Source organism: Camarhynchus parvulus, chromosome 1 (assembly GCF_901933205.1).
Source record: "Camarhynchus parvulus chromosome 1, STF_HiC, whole genome shotgun sequence".
Classification (NCBI taxonomy): domain Eukaryota; kingdom Metazoa; phylum Chordata; class Aves; order Passeriformes; family Thraupidae; genus Camarhynchus; species Camarhynchus parvulus.
Window position 1 is genome coordinate 82,597,545 of NC_044571.1, and position 24,766 is coordinate 82,622,310.

The 24,766-nt window shown below is 39.7% G+C and overlaps 1 protein-coding gene across 10 annotated transcripts in view; it reads right to left on the reverse strand.

Moving 5' to 3' along the window:
* DLG2 (discs large MAGUK scaffold protein 2) overlaps positions 1 to 24,766 on the reverse strand; it is an 890,387-nt gene that overhangs the window by 511,423 nt on the left and 354,198 nt on the right. For all 10 annotated transcript variants that reach the window (XM_030950072.1, XM_030950037.1, XM_030950029.1 and 7 more), the window contains one exon: positions 10,307 to 10,468. In XM_030950072.1, the coding sequence (XP_030805932.1) occupies positions 10,307 to 10,468 (162 nt within the window). The remainder of the gene's footprint in view (positions 1 to 10,306; positions 10,469 to 24,766) is intronic.

The following is a 24,766-nucleotide window of genomic DNA, read 5'->3' on the forward strand; positions in this document are numbered from 1 at the left end:
ATTTCCCATTTAAAAATATTTTTGAGAGAGATCTATCTTTTGAGAAGTCTCAGTTAGCCACTGATACCAAGATCAAAGAATCACAGAACCACAGTATGGTTCAGGTTGTAATGGACATTAAAGATCATTACATTCCAAGTTCCCTGCCATGGGCAGGGAGATGATGTCACACAATAATAAGGTTGTGAAGATGTCACATAATGACAATCTCAGAAACTCTTATTTAGACCAGATTCTTGAAAAGAGTTGGAAAGTAATAGCCAGTTCAGAAAGATTTCTCTTTTAAATGTCAAAATTCTGGTTTTTTCACAGCTCCATAGTCCACAAAACTACATTACAGCAAGATTAAATAAGAGCTATGAGAAATAGGAATTTAAAACTTTTGGAAATAGCTAAAGCACTTCTTGGTCAGGCTGCCAAGATACTCTTTCATAAAGTTTGACTAAAGAGATTCTGTTCTCTTCATCCTGGAGGCTGCAGCTATCCAGAGCTCCTGGAACTGCAAACTGCTGCTTTCTTTTACACCTGGTACTGACAAAAGCCAGAACATTTCTGATGTGTCACATCATCAGATGTATAAACACATGTATCTTCCACTGAGTGAGTGAATTATCAGTATATTCCTCAGTGAAAAAGTATCCTGGAACTTTGGTACTTCATTTAAATTGTAGAATACATTCCCAAGTGTCAGCAGTAGCCAAAGTCTGACAGAAGGGCATTTCAGCTACTGAGCTTAGGGAAACAACTGGTGTTAAACCTGTCTGACATATCTGAGAAAAATCCCTCCTGTTACAGTCTGACTAATAACACCAAGATGCTTTATTGCACTTTTCAGCAGTAGGTCACAAAACACTTTGGAAAGGTGGCAAACATCATTACAGATACTTTACTATATTCTAGTACTTCTAGACTCGGAGAAAAGAAATGCAGAAGATACAAATCCTATGTTCACAGCATCTAGTAGTTATTCCATGGATTTATTGCATATATTTCATGTATTTTAGATGGGGGAAAAAACCCCAAAACCCTCTGTATAACAGTCCATCTCTCAGTATTTTTTATACTCTATGAGTATTTCACATGGCCAACATATCAAGGGAAAAACAACTCAGAAAATTACAGGGAAGCAAGGAATAACTAGTACTACGCAAAGCATTAGAGAAAGACAGCGAGAGAAAAGGATTCTTGGAACTTCCTATTTACTTGATTATATGTGAGAGACATGGTCAGGAATAGCTGCAATATGTCAGGCTTCACCCTACCCCCGCCCCCCCAGAAAAACCAAACCGAAAAGAGGCTCAGGAACAAGACTATTGTTAAAAAGAAACCTGCTATTCAAAAAGAAAAAAAGATAAATCAGCTAATTAATACTAATGGATAAAGCACCCAGTAGATAAGGAACACAGAAAATCTCCTGAAACAGCAATTCAGATTAACATTTGAAAAGTCCTTCAATACCTAGGAGGCCCGTGTAAAGTAAACAGGGTCCATAGCCTGAAAATATTTTCAAAGTCCTTTGAAAATTTCTGTCTTCGTCCTTCAGGCAAGTCTAACAACATGTAGTGCACTAGTAGATACTGTCAGAACTTGCTCTGCTTGTGTCTATCAGAGGACAACATTTATTTTGCCAAAAAATAAAGGATTGCAATGCCTGAGGTTTACTTTAAGTTGCTGAGATTTCTCCAATTAAATCACCCACCGACAGAAGCAATTTTATTTGGTTTCTTTTTTATTCTGTCAGAAGCTAGAAAGATAACAAGATACTGTCTGCAACTACATAAATCATGTGGAAAGCCATCAATCAGAAAGCCAAGGCAAAACATCAAGCACGCAGAACAATGGGTTTTGTGATGACAAAACCAAAAAAATGTTCTTCACTAATAACTGTTCTTCATTGTTACACTCAGTTTTTGTACCATTTTGGGAATTTCTTTAGAGTAAGACAAGGACTCAGAAGTGAAAGACATTCCTACCCACATGAAAATGAGACACAAAATATTACTCAAAATGCTAATCTATAAGCTTCTTATTTTGCCTTGAAACATAATGAAATAGAATCAAAATTCAGAGCTACTTTTGCCACTTCCTCAAGAGCAGGAACAGGCACAGGCACATTTGTGAGCTTTCTTTTTCTCTTTCTAATCCGATTGCATTTCTATATTAAAAAACATAGATTACAGATACAGATGTATCATATATGCTTATCTGCTGTTACAGTAGGAGACAAGAGAAAAGCAGTACATGATTAAACATGTAACAAGTGTTGTGTCTTAATGAAGCAACCTACTGAATATTCAGTGAAATCCACTGACGGACTGACTGCAGCATGGGGCTTTGCCAGTGACTGCATACTGAAAAGGAGAGTGGGGAGGGAAAAAGGACAAAACAAAACCAACTCCAAAACACAAAAGCTAGGAAGCTACCAGGGCAGTGATCAAAAGTATTCTTATAAGATCATTGCTACTGGGCTCAGCCATCCTGGGGATAAAAAATGCTTCATGCAGATTAGCTATACTTATGAAATGCAGTCAGTGTAAGCAAAGAAAAGGATGCAAGATTAAATTTTAGATGGCTCGTTAATATATTCATGCATACATTAATATGTCCTCTATATAACCCCAATTAATTTTGTAACTGCAAGAGAAAACTTCAGACTGCTGTTCCTGACATGTAACAAAACCTCAGCCTCTCTCAGTCATCCACAGCTTTTAAAGAGCCTCTGAAATGCAGCATCTTTGTGCAGGAAGAACAGCCTGTGCTGTGACACTGCCTCAACTCTTTGTCAAACCTCAGCCACAGAAATTAAAGTAAATTCAATCATTACTTTTTTTCTTCCCTATTTGAACTTCATCTCTATCATAGGGTTCTTCCTCAGTAATAGGAATTAAGGGATCTCCGCAGCTCTGGAAAAATAGATGTGGTTTCTTGCCCCAGACAGATTATCCCCCCAAAACACCAGGAGCTACATTTACACAGGACCATCAGGCACAGTAAAGCTGAAAGCTGTAGCAACCAGCTTTCTCTGTGCAAACCTGGTTCCCTGGAAGCTAGGGGTATTTACATTGCCTCGGCAGAGGACTTCCCTGCAATTGCTCAAACCTGGTCTAGTGGAAGGTGTCCCTGCCTAAGGCAGGGGATTGGAGTTAGACCATCTGTAAGGTCTCCTTCAACCCAAACCATTCTGTGATTCTATGTTTCAAAACAGCTACACAGGTCTGTGGAGTGGATTTCCTTATACTGTTTGCCAGCTCTGGGCAGCAATATCTCAAATTTATTTACAGGTTACATGACCCACTGCAACATCAGGAGAGTCTTGGACTTTGTTATTTTCACAGCACCCATGACCAGGGCATGACTGTGGTCCTTCATACAAAGTTCACGATCAAAAAAATAGTCCTGAAGTTTGTTGAATTGTGAAATGAGACTGTTGTATCTGAAAAAACAAAACAAACCCCTCCCCCCAAAAAAAGCGCTATATAATATTTTGACCTTATTTATCCAGATTGTCTTCAAAACTCAATTTTTATTGAAGTCAATGTTAATTCATGAAATAAATAGCTCTTGCCTAATTTACATTTTTAGACACAAAAAATTAGTCTTTATGACAGTTTCCAGGAAGCTCAGGCTAATACATTTTTCACAGAATCATTAATCATCCAGGCTCATCCTCAGAGCCTCTTTCCCCATCTTTGTTAATTTGTCGGACAAGCACAGCAACCACCGTAGTGAGGTCTGACTCACACCTGGACAGGGAAAGCTCCAGCGGTGGGGAGAAGCTGTTACATTAGAGACAGGAAAGGGCAAGGGACAGATTCCAGAAGCCTTCACAGGAATGACCTTCCTGCACTAAGGAGAATAAAAAGAAGAATGATGGACATTCAAGGGATACTACGCACTCACTAGGAGATAGGACTTGGGAAAGAGAGACATCTGCCTTGGAGCAGAAACAAAACATCCTTCCCACACTAGATACAGAGAGGCTCAAAGAATCTTCTGGTCACTTATGGTGTGAAGGCCTCTGCATCGGGTCCAGTCCCGTTTAATACCTTTACTGATGATCTGGATGAGGGGACCAAGTGTAAATTTGCAGATGACACCAATACAGGTGAGAGTGTTGATTTACTGGAGGGTAGGAAGGTTCCGAAGGGGAAACTGGTCAGGCTGGATTGATGGGCTGAGACCAACAGCATGAAGTTTTATAAGGTCCTGCCCTTGGGGCACAACAACCCCAGGCAGGGCTACAGGCTGGGGGAAGAATGCCTGGAAAGCTGCCCATTGGAAAAGGCCCTGGGGTGTTGGTCAGCAGCAGCTGAACATGAGCCAGCAATGCCCAGGTGGCCAAGGAAGCCAATGGCATCCTGGCCTGGATCAGCAATGGTGTGGCCAGCAGGAGCACGGCAGGGATTGTCCCCTGTACTGGGCACTGGTGAGGCCACACCTCAAATTATTTGTCCAGTTCTGGGCCCCTCACTTCAAGAAGGGCACTGAGGGGCTGGAGTGTGTCCAGAGAAGGGAAATGAAGCTAGGGAAGGGTCTGGAGCACAAGCCTGATGAGGAGTGGCTGAAGGAGCTGTGGGTGGTTAGCCTGGAGAAAAGGTGGCTCAGGGGGGACCTTCTCACTCTCTACAACACCTGAAAGGAGGCCAAAGTCAGGTACTGGTTGTTCTCTTCTCCCAGGCAAATGAACCTGGGCCACAGGAGATTCAGGTTGGATATTAGAATGAATTTCTTCATGAAAGGGTTGTTAAACATTGGAATGAACTTCCCAGGGAAGTGGTAGAGTCACCATCCCTGGAGCTCTTCAAGAAATGACTGGATGTGACACTTAGCACCATGGTCTAGTTGACAAGGTGGTGATCTGTCAGAGACTGGACTCGATGATCTCAGAGGTCTTTTCCAGCCTAAATGATTCTATGACTCAAGTAATGGGTAAGACAGGGCTTCCTGCCACTAAAAAAAAATTTTAAAAATTATCTATGTGCTCTGGCATTGGGAGATGCAGTCCTCCTTCTGTAAAGCAATTTGTACAAATGCCAATTCATGGATAACCTTAACTTTGTAGACTGCTGAGCCCATTTGTTCCATGCAGAGATAGTTTTTCTCCTCTCTCCACTGGAAAGTCATTCCATCAATCCTGACTTTCTGCAAGCTGTCAGCAACCCAGCTGAGCTGCAAGACAACATCCTGGGACAGAAATAAAAAGAGTAATAGCCAGTGTGACCCCTTCCAGAAAATGAGGCTATCAAAGATAAAGTAACTGAAGATGATCATTACTGATCATTCCTCTTTCAAAGTAACTTAGCTTAGGATAGTTATTTACCTGGTTACTTGTTTTTGCTCAATTTCCACTGATGCTTACAGTTGAACCTGGCATTAAATTAGGAAATGGAGATAGCTGGAATAGCCTGATATTTAAAATGCTGAGACAACCAAGGAGATGTGAGATCCTTACAAGGATTTTTATTTTTCAGCTGATCTTAACAAAGTGGAGTACACTGAAAAACAAAAATAAATCTAACATCACAACAATACTAGAAAGATTAATTTAGGAGCCAGAGTTATCATTCATTTAATGAACACTGATTAGCTCTATTCCTGGGAGGAAGGGGAAGAGACACATGTTTAATTTAGAGACAGAACTTGTGCCTCTGATTTTGAAATCTGTGTTGAATTCAGATTTCCCAAAACACCAGGGATTCACAAGGCACTTTTTACTGAATTAGTTCTTTCTAAGGCATCTAAGAAAATTCTCAACAATATATTGTGAAGCTTTACAGATGCAGACCAAAGAATTCTGAGCTTACTACACCATCTCGTGTCAAACAAGGGGAAGTGCAAGAAGATTATTTTAAATTCCCTTTCCATTACACTAGACTTTTTTCCTTTAAGAGATTATTAAAAGGCAATTCCATCACCTCCATAAGTTGAAAAGAACATTTATTATCTTAATATGTCAACTCTAACAAAACTTCTGCAATGCTAGCATTTTCCCAAATGTTAATACATCCACGTAACTGAAAACTTTCTTTACAACCTCAGTGTTTGACATTCAAAGTTGCTTAAGCTGTTGAAAATTTTATCTTTTGCATACTAATAAGCAGATCAACCTTTATCAGGAGTTTGAAGCTTTCTAAAATTAAGCATTTTTCAAAACTAAGTTGACTGCACATGAAATGCTACAGGGAAGTAGAAAAGCAAAGTTAATGCAAAATACAATAAGGTGAAGAAGTGAAAAAGACACAGAAAATAAAAGAAGGTCTGGTTTGCAGCAAAACTGCTCTTGCTCATTATCTTCTGAAAGGGAGTAATCTGGCTAGTGCATACTAGATTTTAGGTACTTGGAAGATAAGAAAAACATGCCTACCTTCAACTTCAGAAAATCTGTTCACATTTCTAAACAGTATTTATCATAAACAGTATCTGTGTGCCTCAAAGAGATTTTCAGACTGTATGAGGATCACATTTCTTATTATTCAGCACATGAAACAAGTGCAAGGGTGTTGAAGGAAATAAGTTTTATGTTTTGGTTTCCAAAACAACTTCCTGAGGTAATCAATAATCATAGAATAATGGAATCATAGAAGGGTTGGGTTGGAAGGGATCATCTTGAAGACCATCTAGTTCCAGCCCCCTGCCATGGGCAGGGACACCTTCCACTAGACCAGGTTGCTTAAAGCCCCATCCAGCCTGGCCTTGAATATTTCCAGGAATGGGGCATTCACAGCTTCTCTGGGCAACCTGTGCCAGTGCCTCACCACCCTCACAGTAAAGAATTTCTTCTAAATTCTAATATCCAATCTAATAACAATAAGCTCCACTAGGGTGTTTATAGAGTACATCAAACCACACAACCTGAAATATGAAATTACTGCCAAATTCTTTAAGAATTTGTATACTTGAAAATTTAAGATGCACCTGTTGTATGCAAACATGGGCCATATCAGGTATTTTGAATCATGGATGTTAATAAATATAAGAACTGAATGCTTCCATTCTGAGTGTCAGAAAATGTTTCAAGAATCCCTGGAGTGTTTTACCTGGAGATGTACACAGGGGAATAGACAGGCCCATGATTTCTCTGCTTGAACTTCAACCATCCACAAAACCTCCCTCTGTAACGATGCAAGCCTGTTCTCAAACTGACAAGGTGGATTATGGATGCAAACTGAGATGTTCACTGAGAACTGGGGAGCAGGGTGATGCCAGCAAGCTGTCTACATGCACAGACAGGATGTAACACCTATGGCTTCCACAGATGGCAGTGAGCACTGGTCAGTTGTGAGGGCTGGAGTCACCCCAAAAGGGAAGTTTTATAACAGCATGATCTTTGCAGATTTCTTTCCAAATTAACAAAAACATATGGAAATAAGCAACTCTTATTCTGCCAAAGTCAAGTCACTTAGGAAAAGTGATGTGATTAGGATGGACATGTGGCTTGGTCTTGGGACAACATTTTGGTTCCAAAGCTTCTTAACTAGATTATTTTTATGCTCAAGCATTTTCTTTTTATGATATTATTTCAAAACAAATATTGGGTAATCATCCTCTCATCAGGGCATCATGCAGCCACTAAACATAAAAGACTGCTTCAAATCTCGCTAGAGACGTGCAGACTGGTGCTGCAGTCCCTACAGAGAATTTCAGGCAGTAAAATGCAGCCAGGCAGTGACTTAACCCCACCAAACCAGGCAGCCAATGTGCTTGCTGGCCTGGGTGAGTGGTCAGATGTACAGTCCTAAGGGCACACAGGATATGATGTGATCCCTGCCTTGGTGTTAAGGAGACTTGCCAGTCTGACCATTCACAGACTCCAACAGTCACACTCCCAGCACCAGAAACTGCACCAAATGCATTCCTCAGCACTTGGTACAAGCAGACTCATGACTTTCATGTATACATATATTCCCTTTGCACTAAATGCTCTGACCTTTAACCAGAAAAGTGAGGCAGAACAAGTCAAAAGCTCTTGGTGGAGTTTCCTGACAGCGTTATCCTGCTGCGATTGCAGTGTCATGAAATATTTAAATTGCAGGCATTATTTTCCAGTTAATCTTTAAGAATCCAGTATTTTACATTGCCCTAGGAAGGTGTGCTGTGGGTAGAGAAGCAGTTTTCACTATTATTCACTGCAGCCATGTTCACACAATACTGCTGAGAAGATGGCAGAATACTTAATAATATCAGGCTGTAGGTTGGAAAGTCTCTAATTCAAGACAATAACTAATTCTGACTAGATTTTGGAGTGTTCACAATGCTATTTCTCAACTATATGGAAATCACTATGACCAAAAGCTTCTGAACAGGGATTTCAGTCAACTGCCAACAGTAAAAGCGAGTCCAAAGCAGGTGTTTCAGATAGGAAGGGGAACACAATGCCATGAGCTCTAGCAGAAGAATTCCTCCAGCCTCCTGAGCTAATTCTCTACTGAAGGTTAAAAGATGGGACATAGACAGCAGGGGAAAGGAAGCAGGAACTTCAAAACCATTTGATGAGACAAACAGCTAAATTTAGATTAAATGACAGGCATGAGACTATTAAGTGGCAGATATAAGACACTGTGAATCTGAAGGAAAGAAGGGAAAGGGACAGAGTCAAAGACAAAAATCCTTGTGCTGAAGGGAGAACTTCTTAATATGGCAACTCTTACTGCCATATATATTGCCAATATGGCAGGAGACACTGATTTCCAAGAGGAAATACTATGCAGCTCCTGTTCTACCATCACGTCAGAAAACAGAAGCAGACAACAACTTTGTCCTGTTACAAGAGCAAATAAGACTGGGAGCTGTTTCAAGGCACTGTGCATATGTGGGGATACCCTCCATTTCACAGCAAGCTTTTTGACATCATTGCTACACCCTCAGCTTGGATTATGTAGCCTTACTTGAAAGTCTCCAAATGTGAAGAATAATATCTGGTTTCGACCTTCATGAACAAGAAACACCACTGTAATCACAATACTCAAGGAGTCCTAGAGGAACAGGGTTGTTTCCTTTCCAGGCCAGAAATTGCTTGGTCTGTGATTTTTCCCTGATGCTAGACAGAGGCCTCATGAAGGTAATCCTTTCCAAGTAACTACAGTGATAACCTCAGCACAAGAAGATCTATCACTGCTTGGTACTGTTGGCTTCTGCAGAAAAAGTCAGGTAAGTCACCCAGAAAATTGCTAAAACCTGAAAAGACAAGCATCATACAAACTAAACACAGGACCAACAAGAGCAGAGGACAAAGATTAATTTGCATGGCTATTCCATGAAGGCTCAATGAACACCAGCTATACTCACATCAATCTTTAATAATAAACACTTCCTTTCACTTGTAACCACACTGTAAACACTGTGCTAGGCAAGCAATGCCCATTTCACAGGCTTTGAGCACCAGAGGGAGCAAAGCCCATCTGCCTTGTTTGCTGCTTAGATAATTGCTGGAATAAAACTATTACCCAGAACATCACTGCCTCTAGTAAAGAATATTATTTTTTCCCCCCTTCCCAGGCCTAGTAGAAACTAAAATAGAAAACCCATCATGCTAATCACTGCATCTATGCTCCTTCCACAAGAGAAGCTCTAGGAATATTTTCCAACCACTGCATTCTTATTAAAGGACAAATGTAAATTTTAAGGAATGGATTCCTTTTTGGTTATTATACGGGTTCAGAAGGGAAAGAAACATTTTTGCCCAACAAGATATATCAGAGGACACCAGACCTACATACAGCTAAAGCTTCTATATTTTATAAATAGTTGCCTTAGTTAACAGAAAGATATCTCTACAGCACTCTGAATTGCATCAAAACCCGCAGAAAACTGCAAGTGCTTGAGCAGCAAGGATATGAATAGAGGCAAATGAGCTCCCTTTTCAGACATAACTTGTGAAATTGATATAGCTTTCTGAGAGATGAAAAAACCTAGCTACATTTACAGTATTTTTTTAATTTCTGAACAAGTATCATCAGGAAGGGAAGTCTGCCATTTCAAAATCACCATGATATTGAGGCTGAGAACCAGCATTATTCCTTTCACAATGTACAGAAAACCAGGCTAATTTGCCAGGAATTATTTTTACTTGAGCAAAGGCTTCACTCAAAGCAGAAAGCTCACATCTCTACACAATGCTCTGTCAACTAAACTATCACCTGTTCCACTACATTGAGTCTTAAAGACCCATCACAAGAAAATCAATCTGCAATGATAGATTTCAGAAAGCAGCTTGTCTGTTTGTACAACAAAATAAGTTTCCCAGGCATTTCATGGTATGGGTTTTCTCGTATTTGAGGATTAAAGGCATGAGTTGTATGGATCCTACCTTCAAAGGAGAAATGTGCGACTGTAAGACGTATCCATGGACATTCTCTATTTGAGACAAGTTCTTCTCTGACACATGAACAAGTTCTGGGCCTCTCACTTCGTGGGTTAAACGAGGCAAAGTATGGTCATGTGGAGCATCCTCATCTTGATAACGATATTTCTAGAGGAAGAAAACATCAAGAAAGAACAAATAAGCTTTTAGAAGGTAATTCCTATATTTTAATATAATTGTGGAATAACAAAAATAATATGATACAGTAGACAATAATCATTGGATTTCCTAGTGTATTCTGGAGAGAATGAGTCATTCTTTTTTACCATTGTATCAAAGAGAGAACTGTAGTATATGTCACTGATACACAAGACTTTCACCATCAAATAGACATTTGAGATGACACACTGATAATGACACCTGATAATGAAGAAAAAGAGATGTTGATCAACTAAGCTGTAGTGTCAGATCACGTTTCACATCCCTGTGTATTAGGAAGCAGAGTTCTATAGCCCCTCTCTGCAAAATACTTGAGTTATTTTCCACACAGCAGTGTGTACTCTGATGCTGGAGAGCACACACACTCTTCCACAGAGGCACTGTCTCACAGAAGATTCCCCTGCAGTAAAGTTCTTTGCTTATACCCTTCTTCTCCATGGAGAGGCAATATGAGGGGCTTGTCCAAGATCCCAAATGAAGCTTGTAACAACAAGGAATATAACCCTAAAAATTAAATTAAATTACCTGATCTTTTCTGCAGCCAGAATGCTTTGTAAAAAGGTGCCATCCCCCCAGTTGTGTCCTGAGGAGGGGGCTATTGGATAGAAGCCTAAGATTTATTTGTATGGCCATATAAGAAAAATAAGTCTGAAGTTCAGGTACAAGAATATCCCAAATCAGACCTCTCCAAGCAGCAGACCTCTCTGCTGCTCATCCACTTCACTTTGACCACTCAGCTGTGGAGTGTTATTTCATTTACTCATTCCTCCTAAGGAAACCACCCCAGTGTATTCCTGCCTTCAATCTTATGTATGGAAATGTTTCAGCACTTGCCAATTATTTTCAGAATACACATGTGACATGATTTATTCTCTTCTTCTTTTCTGGGATATGCCTGCAGCCCTTCACATATTCACTTTTCAGATAACATAATTAATGAATATATGAAATGACTGGCACTAGCCAAATATTATTTGGGCAAGAAGCCATCAGTCTAATACATAGCACTCCAGCCAATGTCACATTTAAGGCTTGGCACACAGATCATTTAAGCCACAAGCAATCAATTATTTTTTTAATCGAGTGAGTACTCTTTCTAAAAAGACAACTACTCTGAGACATCCTCTTTTAAGTGAGTCATTTGCTAAAACATAATTAGGAGAAATAGGAGCAGAATACCAGAGTCATCTCATTAACTCAGGAATGGGGAAAATGGAAATGTCCAGTGGTTACTTCTTAAGGAGACGAGACAGCAATGACAGAAGCCATAAGAAGCTCCATTATAGAACAGAGAACCATTCAAGTTGGAAAGGACCTTTAAGATCAGTGAGTCCAACCATTCAACCCAGCACTGCCAAATCCACCAGTAAACCATGTCCCCAAGTGCCACATATACACAACTTTGAAATACCTCCAGGGATGGTGAGTCAAACCCTTCCCAGGCAGACTGTTCCAATGCTTGACAGCCCTTTCAGTATCAAAATTTTTCCTAATGTCTAATTTAAATCTCTCCTGGCACAACATGAGGTTGTTTCCTCTCATCCTAACAGTTGTTATTTGGCAAAGAGACCAACCTCACTACAACCTCCTTTCAGAAGGTTGTAGAGAGTGAGAAGGTCCCTCCTGAGCCTCCTTTTCTCCAGGCTAAACATCCCCACCTTCCCAGCCACTCCTCATCAGATTTGTGCTCCAGACCCTTCCCCAGCTCTGTTGCCCTTCTCTGGACACACTCCAGCTCCTCAGTGTCTTTCTTGTAGTGAAGGGCCCAAAACTGAACACAGGATGTGCAGTGTGGCCTCACCACTGGTGACTACAGGGGAAAATCACTGTCCTGGTCCTGCTGACAACGTTTTGCATACAAAAACTACATACAAAAACTACTACAAAAAAATATATGCATATATATACAGAGGCTTCCCACTTCTTACAAGTTCCTGATCTTCTGGGTGGATGTGGGAGGAGTGGAGTCCCTCCCACTGTAAGGACTGAGATCTGCACTGAAAAATAGGACTTGGAGGTTCTTGTGGATGCTAAGGTGGACATAAGCCAACAGTGAATGCCCAGCCCAGAAAGCTAGCCTCATCCTGGGATGCATCAAAAGAGGAGTGGCCAGCAGGTCAAGGGAAATGATTCTCACCCTGTATTCTGATCTTGTGGCACCCCACCTGGAGCACTGCATCCAGCTCTGGGGTCCTCAGCACAAGAAAGACATTCCCTCCTCTGTACCTGTTGCAGCAGATCCAGAAGAGGGTTACAAATAGGATCAGAGGGATGGAGCACCTCTCCTATGAAGATAGGCTGAAAGAGCCTGGTTGTTCAGCCTAGAGAAGAGGAGGTCTCAGGGTGAGACCTTTCAGTATTTTAAGGATGCTTATACAATGGAGGGAGAGGGATTTTTTTATATAGGCATGTAGTGACAGGATAAGGGGGAATGGTTTTAAACTGGAAGAGGTTAAGATTACATATTAGGAAGAAATTCTTCCTCAGTGTGATGAATCAAATGAACCATTAGAATAGGATGAAACTCCACAGGGAGTTTGTGGATGCCCTATCCTTGTAAGGGATGTTCGAGCCTAGGCTGGATGGGGCCCTAAGCAATCGCATTTAGTGGATGCCATCCCTACCCTTGCAGGGGGTTGAATCTTTAGGGTCCCTTCTAACCCAAACCATTTTATGAGTCTATGATTCATTCTATGTTTATGTATTTCTTTATACATGATTAATTTGATTCTATATAATTCATATATGATTATATACACATATATTCACACACACACATATATATGTGTGTATATATATAAAAAACATTCTTTCCAGATCATTTTTGCAGTTTTACACTGCCAGAAGCAGTGTGATGTGGCCTTAAAGAGAGAACATCTCTGACCATCAGTAAGTCCTTTCCCCATCACCGCACTGCAGTGTAGCTGTTGCATAAACAGGAGTCAAAGCCCAGAGGAAATTGATTCACCCTGAGCCCTGTGCTCCCAAAGAGGAGAACACTTGTGTGGATCTCCAGTGATAGACTTGCTTTATAATTTGAATCGATCTATTTATTCAATAAATGCCCAGGATAACTTCAGTAATATCCATGTTCACGTGCCATCAACTGAATAGTTTACAGAACAGATTTCCAGTCTTCTATTTGTCTTTGTCTCCCTCCTATCCCAAGCCCAGCCTCTCCTTATTCACAAAATATAAGCCTAGAGAATTTCTGGGTCAATCCTTCTATGGGTTTGCCTCAGGTTCTTAGCACCAAACTCATTGATTTTCATACATCTTTCCTCCTACAGCATCTTTTCATTGAAATGCTTTCAGCTGTGAACCAAAACAGCTTGACACAGCAAAAAGCCAGTGGTAAGGCTGAAAATACCAAACCAGAATTAAGACACTCCTGCAGAAATGCCTCATTCATCTCCATCATCCCGGTCTGATGGGGTCCTGCAAATGTCCTTGAAAAAAAACCCATTCCCTAGAAACCTTTCTCTAAGGACTAATTCAAATTTCTGGAGGGAAAAGCATCACTGCACGGAAATGCTACTCTTCATTTGACAAAAGAACAGGTGGATGTCTTATGATAATTAAATTACAAATCAGTGCCTGCTGCTGACAGGGTATTGTACACTGCCAACTAGCATCAGATATTTAAAATCCTCTGTAATTACCTATAATGGGGGTGTGGAGTGCACCACTGTGAATTTTTAATATGACCGTGCCTTTTTATAAGAGACCATTCTCTCTGCAGTGTGAGGTTATTACAGCATCACTGCTCCTCACATCATACTGTCTAAAGGAGTATTTCCCAAGGCTGTGATTGCCAAAGAGATCTCTTGTCAGCTGGACAGAACTTGACTACATGAATCCAGCAGGAGGTAATGGTCAAAAACCTTAAATTTCAACAAAGGCAGTTCTCAAGTTACAATAGCCAGAGGACTGCACTGGCATGGAAATACAGATGTTCTTATGACCCACCTTTGACAAATTGACAGTGAATCAAGATAGCTTGGAATTTGTCATTCAATTTTGGGCCAAAGGGAACTGGTATTTTTACAAAAGTTTGTTGTTCAATTTTTATTTTTTGCCGTTTCCATCAGTTTGCAGAAAATACAAACAGAACATGTCAATTTATGTCAGGTCAAATTGACCTGAGCTGCTAAATGTGGCCCAGCTGGAGTTGCCATTCAAAAGCACATATCCCTGGTTCTCTACACAGCTCTTTGGCTGGGCCACACTCCAATACATCACACATTCCTGCTGCTAGCAATAGGAGGACTGAAAAACAAGAGAACTAAATGTATCAGAGACGTCACAGACTCTACAACACCCTATGAAATGAGCAGCCAGTGAATCTGATCTACAGAGATTTCTGACCTACTAGAAAACACCCTGAAATGTCAAGAGACACATAAGCAAAAAAGCGACATTGCTTTTCACTCAGCCAAACCTTCATAGTAGATACAGCTTATAGATGTTAATAATGGAAACATCACAGCATACTATGACATAATAACCCATTCATGAGTGAATCCCACTCCCAATCACTCTTCAAAGCCAGTGGCCAGCATATTATGTTTCATCTTGGGAAACAATACCAATATTACCAGTTTTAGCTGTTACACATCAGCATTTCAAGTCTTGAATACAATTTCTGTTTTACAGTCTTCCTAATGAGGGGCCAGACTTCTGCTCCTTAAAAGCTGTGATCCTTCATGTAACCCATTTAACAGCGAGAGCACAGGGAAAGGAATTTCTGCAGAAAATTTCCCACATGAGACAATGACCTCTCACAGATCCAGTAGTCCCACTGCAATCTGGAAATAGGCAAGGTATGCAACTGGGTCCCGGTACTACCTTCCTCTTAATTCTCACTCCTTTGCCATTTCTCTCAAATCAGCACCTGAGCTGCTTTGCAGCTCCCAAGTAAGTTAGCCCCATTGCTGGCCATCTGCTGGAACCTGGACATGGGAGCTACCTTTGAACAGGGCAAGCATCACCCACCTTCTGCACGAGATTAGGTCCAGCATTCAACACACTGGATTTTCTGAGAGGGGTTTTGGATGCTCCATCCCTGGAAGTGTTCAAGGCCAGGTTGGATGGGGCTCTGAGCAACCTGGACTTGTGGAAAGTATCCCTGCCCATGACAGGGGAGTTGGAGGTAGTTATCTATAAGGTTTCTTCCAACTCAAAGCATTCTGGAATTCCGGGATTTTTCCTCAGTATTAGCAGCCAATAACAACAACAACAAAACATAATGGACTTGGTCCATTTAGACAAATGAGGAATCAGCAAAATCCCACCAAAAAATGTTAATGTCACCTTGTCCTACTTTGGTGCTTGGTATTTCCTTTGGTCTTCAGTGTGTTGAATTTTACTGTTACTGCTCTCCAAAAGCAGCAAATTTCAATGTCACACCAATGAGCATCTTCGGAAAACAAACTTTACAATTTGTACACACAAATCATTGGGCATTCATCCAATCATGAGCAGAAATAATATTACTCATCCAACTGATTGCAAATGAGCAACACAGCTTGAATTCTGAATATTTGCAATCAATCTATAGAGTAAAAGGAGAAAAAAATACTCTTCTCATTATATAAAATGGAAGAAATCACAATCTGCTTGCCAAGACTGTGGAAGTAGATTAGGAAGCTTAAATCATTGAATAATTATACTTATTGTGAATGACTTGCTCTTTTGCTTATCAAGTAGATTTCCAACAAGCTTTTCACTATATCACAGCAATACCTTCCATCCAAGAAGCCCAAGAGCTTTACAAGTGGCAGTCAGGACTAATAACATCCTGTTGATGTGCATCATCTAAAGGTGGGTAAAATTAGGCACAGAAATGCAGCAACTTGTTCAAGGTCACAGAGAGAATCAGTTCATTAAGCAGTAGTAGAACTTAGGGGATTTTTACAGTCTGCTCTTTTAGTCCAAGATCTAGTGCACTTGCACTGACTTTAATAGCAATGATAATTATTATTATTTAAACATAAAGCTGTAGGTTTGCTGATGTCATTGTAATTTCTTTTGAATATTTTGGTCTGGTTTTGTCCTCATAAATGTTCCAGGGTAAAGCAGTTTTTCTAAAGTCAGGACTTAGGTTTTTGTCTGTCTCAGTGTAATAGCTAGCAGTACTTTGGGTAATTTACAGTGTGCTATCTCTAAGAAACACATAGTGAATTTTAGAAGACAAAGGTTTCCTCTAAGAGCCAAATTAGTTCACAGAAAGAACATTATCAGCGCTGAATACTGAGAATTTGCATGTATTTTCCATTTAGTACAACCAGAAGTTAATTTTCTTTTTTTTTTAAAGAAGGAGAAAAAAAGGTATAATTTCTTATCTCAGTTCATTGAAAGCACCAGGTTTTTGCCCATAGCAGGGAGTATATGCTTAGTTTAATAAAAAGGCAGGTATAATGCAGTGGAACAAATATGTTTTACGGCATTCTCATAATCTTTTTTTTGAAACCCTAAAAGATTTTATTTTTCATGATGAAAAAGAAGTGAGATGGGCATTAGCTAAGTACCTCTTCATTTTACCAGCTGGAGGTAGTTGCACGTTTTCCTCACAAGATGGCACAGTAACCATCGAGTTAAAGCATAATCTCACTTTGAACTATGATATGTTGCAGGAAAAAATAAGTATTTATGCAATGTCATAAAACTTCAAACGATTATTATTTTGAACTGACTTGATATAAAATTATTTAAAAAAAAGAAAAAAAAAGACAGCAACCTTTTATAGTAAGCATACATAAAGAAGCAGTGATCATACATCAAGCTGGCCGATGGAAAAAAGTTCAAACAGTTCACAAAAGTATCAAAAAATTACAAGCAAGTAGGAATCTATCAGTTTTTGTGAGCCTTAGAATGAACAAAACCACTATGTATTGACAAGATTGAGACTAGCCCAGAATGCTGCATTCCTCCAGGAATTCTAAATCCTAATTAAAACCGCCTGCATGCAAATCTGTACCATGAGGTATTCAGCTCCATATGCTGCATCACATTTTGGACCTGTTAACAGCATCAGTTTAGCCCTCTGGAGGCTGCTACTTGCTATCCAATAATTTAAAATAGATTTTTAACTTGAAGTGCCAATATACAAAAAGACATCCTAAGAGGGTGGCGTTGCTTGGATTAAATGGTGAACGTGGCTGCAGAGTACAAAAACCAGTAGCAAGAAAAAAAGAAAATCCAGCTAATACTGATTGTTTATCTAAGGGAAGCAAAGGAAAGATGTGGGTGAAACCGTACCATTTATCAGCATCCGGCGTTAGCTTCACTTCTCTATCCCTCTGTCCTGCAACATCATCACTTCCTTACTCCTTTTTGTAGTCTTTAACTACTCCACTCAAAGCATTTTTTTTTTCTGGTATGTCCATGTTCCCCCAGTTGCCATAGGAGCCTTCATGCCTCTGCAGCTCCTTTGTTTTCCCCTGCAGCTCCCCATGCAGCCCTAGATCTACATCCCCATTGATCCTTCTAATTCTGCTGCTGCAGTTCCCCAGCATGGAGGCACCCAGCCCCACAAATTCTCCTTTTCCACCCCTTGCCTACCCTAAAGAGCAGCTTCTGGCATGTGAGGGGACTGTGCTGAGGTTACAGCTGAGCATTTGGAGAGGCAGAGCTGGGAAATGCTATCAGTTGCCATGTCTCAGTTTCCCTGCCAATAAGCCTGCAGGGGGAAAGCAGCCTGGCAAAACTGACACCCAAGGTTTACATCAGAAGAGTACAAAGCAATCATGGACTGTAGTGAATAAATAATGTATTAGCATTGCCTGAAACAAAGGATAAAAGAGAAACAATAAAAAACCACAACTAATGGCTTGCCCCTCTTGTGTTTTCTGTACCAAAGATATATATTTTAATTTAGTCCAGCAGCACGTGACACAGCAAGCCATTTCTGTGTTGCAGTTGAAACCTTCTTCTCTGGCTTCACGCAGGAATTATGTGTCTGTAGGATTCCAGTATAATTTTTCACAGAAACGGGGGGATTCTGCTGAAAGGCTCTATGAGGCAAAAGGATGCTCTCAAGCTAAGACAGGTGAATGCTACTGTAGCTAACTGCTTCTATTCTTGCTTTTACCACAGAACTCTCACTCATTGCTAGGCTTTTCACAAGATATAACTTCCCACAGCTGTAGAACTGAGACATTCCTCTCTTTAAAATGCCCTGCAAGCCACAGATGGCCACTTTTTGCAGAAGTGCTGAGCATCAGCAGCTTCAGCTGAAATCAGTGAGGGCTGGGCTTTGTACAGGAGAAATACCATGGCATCCTGTGCCCTCGGTCACCTGCACATTAAAGAAGTTTTTCCTCATTTCTGCCTGTTGCCTCTTGTCCCACTGCTCGTCACTAGTGAGCAGAGCCTGTCTCCCTCCTCTTGACACCCTCCCTTCAGGTACTTCCATAAGGTCCCCTCAGTATAACAGGAAAACCAATGAAAAAATTAATAATGGAGCAGCTGGAACTGCTTGCATTAAATAATGCACGAAGACATATGTTGAATGTAAAATGCCACTCCACGTACTGAAAGAAGCAGAAAGCCCATGAAAACAAAAGTAACCGTGTAATTAAAAATGTAATAGAGTTGATGCATATTATAATACTACATTACAATATATGGCCACAGAGGACCTGCAATAAAATTGCTTAGAGAATCTCAATTCTTGCATTTCCTAAATCTGAGTGGTTAACTTTATCACCCTGCCATCCTTTAACAGTTCTTTGAACACAAAGTATACACACATAAAAATACCTCATAAATTTTAATAGCATTCCTGCTTCTTCTAGTGTGAAGAAGGTATAGAGATAAGTATTTTTCAGTATTTGGGGAAAACTATCTTCTTAAATAAAAATACGAATGCTTTAGGTACATAAACTTGGCAATCTCACTGTTGCCACCCTGATGAACCTAGACCATTAGGTCTGAGGATAAAATTCTTTTTCTACAAAGCAATTTGTAGCAAAGAGCTGAACAAGTTATTACTGGTCTCAAATATTCTTATCAGTTCCCTTTTTGAAAAGTTATGAATTTTTACCAACAGAAAGATGGATTTAGTCCATTTTAACTAGATGTTCAATAGGCCAGCAAAAAACATCCGTGTCAGGTGCATTTTCATGTGCTTGACACTTATAGGGGTTGAGTTAAACTTTCAATAGCAGGGCACTTACTGAAAAAACAGCTACAGGCTTTTGCATCTTAATCCTTCCACAGCATTTCAATAGAGCATAATTGTGATAAAATCATCTACGTTTTCAGATACTTTAATAAGCCCTGGTTACTGCACAAGCAGGCAAAATAGCTGTCATTGTAAACAGAAATCAGTACACAGAGAATCATCAAGACATTGCATAAACAAGGGAATATTTGCTTTACTGAGACTATTGCAAAAACCCGTATCTCCATATTTCATCTCTCCACAGGAACCTAGCTCCTGATCTAGGGAGTTTGTGGTTCCAGGGGAAGCTCCTTCAGCTCAGTGATCTGACAGTGACACATCAGGATAAAACTCCACCAGGTGAGGGGCTGGGCAGGAAGAGAGTACCCCATTAAACTGCACAGCCTGCAGGCACACTGAGCTCAATGTAATGGGAAAATTGCTTGGGTTTACTTCCCCTGATGAATTTACCACTCCTTGAGCCATACTTTACCTGAAATTAAGAGGGAGCATCCTATAATCACTTTTATTTATTCTATTTAAAAATAAACTAACACCTGCATTTTTTGAAGTGCCAAGCAAGCTTCCTTCATTTTTCAAGTCCCATGAGGCTACGCCTGAACCAAAGCAGTGAGTGGGTCATGGAGAATAGAACTCCAGGTAGCAAAGAAAAGTTGCAGGAAAGCAAGGGATATATGCACAGATTTCTCCTATTTGTAGAACTGCTTTTAGACCTTGGCATCTACAATTTGCCTCGGTCTTACTTGGATATGGAAGCATTTTTCACATTAGAGCCAAAGTGTGGGAATCAACAAGCACTTTTCCTGATGGATGAAGACAGTGATTCTCCACTGGGGCTGTTGTTATTTAGGCACCTCCTTCCATGGTCATGTTGAAAGAATAGGCATACTTTTTAAGTGATTTGAGCATGCATATTTTAAAGAAGCCAAATGGGCTCTTAGTGTCTGCAAACGCAGACCAGAGTAAACGCCTGTCATAGAATCATTAAGACTGTGAAAGACCTCTATGATTATGAAGCCGAACCACTAACCCAGAACTGCCAAGTCTACCCCCTAAACCATGTCCCCAGCTGTCACATTCAGGTGCCTTTGAACACTCCCAGGGATGGCAATTCCACCACTTCACTTGGTAGCCTTTTTCCAGTGTGTGACCACCCTTTCCGCGAACAATTTTTTCCTAGTATCTGATCTAAGCCTCTCCTGGAGCAACCTGTGGCTTATTTCCTCCAGTCTTGTCACTTGCTACTGGGGGAAGAGACTGACCCACACCTTACTGCAACCTCCTTTATGGTAGTTGCAGAAAGTGATCAGACACTTGTTTTGTGTCACGTTATGGCGTATATTTGGCAGGGTTAGTAATGTCTAAAAAGTTCTTTAGAGCTGAAAAATGCTATAAAAGTACAAATTTATAATATGTGGCATAGAAGACTCTCTGGGCATCAGTCAATGATTTAGATGGAAATGTACTACCAGTCCATGAAAATAAAAAATCTACATGTCTTAAGCTGGAGAATCTCAAACTTCATTGCTTTTAAAAGTTATCACCTGACTTTTCTGTTGGATACAACTGTTGCATGTCAATATTGTGTCTGTCTACCTTTGTGCTGAATTCTACCGTATTTTGCACCTTTCTTGATTGGTTTTGGTGGGTTTGCAGTTGCAAAGAGCAGGGGAAGACAAAGGAGAAGTTTGAATACTTTAGAAATTAGTAATGTTATCTCAGGAAATAAAAAAAATTCTTCCTGGCAGACTGACATTATCAATGTTCAAAGCCATCCCTCTTTGTGATAATGCTAGCTTAATTAAAAGGTTAAATCCCTCCCTGTGCTGAATAAAAATTCCTATATGAAAAAGTCTAGATAATGTAACAACTTTTTTTGAAAATTTCTTTATGTTTTCAGCTGAAAAAAAGTAAATTTCTTGTATAAAATAACATGAAGAAAATAACATCTAAATTCCTTTGGTCCTAACAACTAGCTTTCAGAAAGGCTGGATAAATGACTGCCAGTTCAATAACAATGTCATGGTACATTTTCTGTGTTCTTAATTATTAGAAAATCAGGACAAAGTAAAACCCAACCAGGTTAAAATTAGATTCAGCCCAGATCATAAGGCAATCATGAGGCACTCTTAACTTTGAAATGAAAGACATTATCTTAAAATGATACCCAAAACAAAGCTCAGACAATCCCAAGCAAATAGCTTGGTCTAGACACAGCAGTTTTATTATTAGGCAGAGAGGGTTTTTTTAAGGCCTGATCCAACAAATGGATTGATTGATTTTATAAATAAATATTTTCCAGAACTTTATATGTGCAGTGGGCCAAATCTGCAACATCCATCTGGAAATATAGCCTATTTAAAGATATGATTAATTTTCCATCTTTTTTAGTGCTTGGCTGAGTTCTAAATGGATCACCAAAGACCAATATTGCTGTTTGTTTTCTGATGAAGTAATGATCTAAACTCCCCAAAACAGAAGTGTTCCTGTAAAAATTGCATCATTTTCTCTACATAAACCACCTCTATGAGAAAAGACAAGTTACTCTGCATTTTCTGTCAATCCTCTGCTACTCAGCTGATAATACCAACAAGTAAAAGAATTTGTTGAGTCTGGAGCTGTGATTTTCTGCTGAGGAAGAGAAAAGCTTCCTGGGAACCAAACTGAGAGCTACAGTTCATTTTTATCTTGACAATGAGAAAGCAAGCATGACTTTCACTTGCTGTTGACCTTTGTTGCAGTTGGATCACAGATCTAAAAGTCAGCGCTATATATATATAACATTATTCACATAAACTATCATGTATAGAGTGGGAAAAACACATTTTACTATTTATAAAACATCTCTGCATGAGCAAAGTTCTGGCAACATTAATCACAATTGTGTGAATGCCTATCCACAGCAAGGAAAATGTACCATTTTGAGTGATTCATCTCATCGCTGCTGCTCCGGAAGTGGTGGGCTGCCCCTGAACAGAGCTTGAACTACATAAAAGCTGAGATACTGGCACTGGTGAACCTCACTCAAAAGCTCCTCTGGCTGTCAGACTTTGAGCTCAACAGTGGATGTGTGTTGTCCCCTGGGAGGTGTGTGTTTAGTTTTTGGGGTAGTGACTTTGTCCTAAATGTTACCTGACTAAACCTAAGCGAAAACTGCCTGTGTGGGAATTGCCACAACTTGTGAACATACAACTAGATTAGATGTTTAGATTACATCCTGGGAAGAAATTCTCATCTGTGAAGGTTGAGTGACACACAAATTGCCCAGAGAAGCTGTGGATGTCCCATATTTGGAAGTGCTCAAGGCCAAATTGGACAGGGCTCTGAGTACCCTGGTCCAGTGCAAGATGTCTCTGCCCACGACAGGGGAATTGGAACAAGAAGATTTTCAATGTCCTTTCCAACCCAACCATTCTATGATTCTATGATTTCATCATTCTTTGGTTACTTTGGAAGCTTTTTGTTGGAAACAAAAATATAAAAAAATAATTCTTTAACACCCTTGTACATGTGAAACTTTTTGTTGGAAACAAAAATATAAAAAAAATTTCATTAACACCCTTGTACAAGTTTCACATGCTAAATAATCACAATGATCCCTTTCAATACAAGCCATTCTATGATTGCATCTGTAGTCTTGAAAGCAGAACACAGAATTAAGCAAATCCCGATTACCAGTAATATTTTGGCCCTATGGAGCCATGTTCTCAGAGATATTTTACACCTTTATTAGCTTATTAAATTATGTCCTTATTAGCTTTTCTAATTACCAAAGTAATGCTTACATGTTTCAGCAGAAAATGTTTTGAAGCCTTTCTTTTATAAGTGATTAACTAAAGTTATAAGATGCACATTAGGTGTCTGAACAAATGCAGGATGATATCTCACCTTTGAACTGACTGTCCTCTTTCTTAAAAAAATACTATTAGAATAGTGAAATAGCTAGGAGTATAAGGTCTTAACACTTTGTCTTCTTGACCCTTCCAACTACTGTGTTTCATAGAACCACTGTGAAAATGTTTCCTTTCATTCTTATTGTACTGTATTTACAAAGCAATTCAGTAAAATTTATGTCTTAAACTTGATGTATCTGTGAAATACATTACGTTAACAGGACAAAGTCTATTCTCAAAGCTTCTGAAATACTTTGTTGGAGCTAATGTTTTCCAAGTGAAGCTTATTCTATCATTGCACCAAAATTTCCAAGTGTTTCAGTTATTATGCTAATCACATGAAAATCAGCAATTCTTGAGTCCCTCCCACCTCACTAATTTTCTCACATCACTGCAGCTCATTCGCAAGTGTTTGGCTCTCACCTGGAAAGAAGTCAGATGTCTGCATTTCCCAACACCCTTGCATCCCTTCTGACAACTCCCTGCATGCTCTCCGACTTGACCTGCCTGAAAAAATGATTTGAAAACCTGCACTTCAGCTATACATTGCCAAGTTATACTAGCTAGCCTCATATGCATAAGTGGCTACTCAGGTATTCTGGACCCATTCTGTTCCTTGTTCCAGCTTCAGAATGCTTCAGATTCTCTGTACTATCTTTATATAAAGAGCACTGACTTGGAACAGACTATAAATGGCACACATTCGCAGTTCTACACAAAAAACTGGAGCCTCTTTTTTGTATGCTATAAATCTGAAATTGCAAAAGGTGCCATTGCCATGTTTCTTCTTTGAATTAATTTTATATATACCAAAGGAAAAAAGGGTAGCCATTTCCTTCAAAATATGAATTCCTAAAGTGACACCATAGCTGATATTTCTGTCATGTACTTGTTTATTTTTGTATGCTTGCTGCTTTTTACTAGGATATATCAGAAATCAGTATTTGGTTCTGTGGTAAATAGGTATGATTCGTGCTTATAAAATTGAAACAGTAATAAATATGGATACAGTAATCAATATTTGGAAATAATAAAACAGTTAAAAAGTTGAAATGCCAATAAGAAAAGCGAGAGGAGGGGCTCTACCACCCCCCCCTTCCCTGCAGATGTTCAGGATAGGAGGAAATAGCAAGAGATAACGGTTACCAAAATTAACAAAAAGAAGGG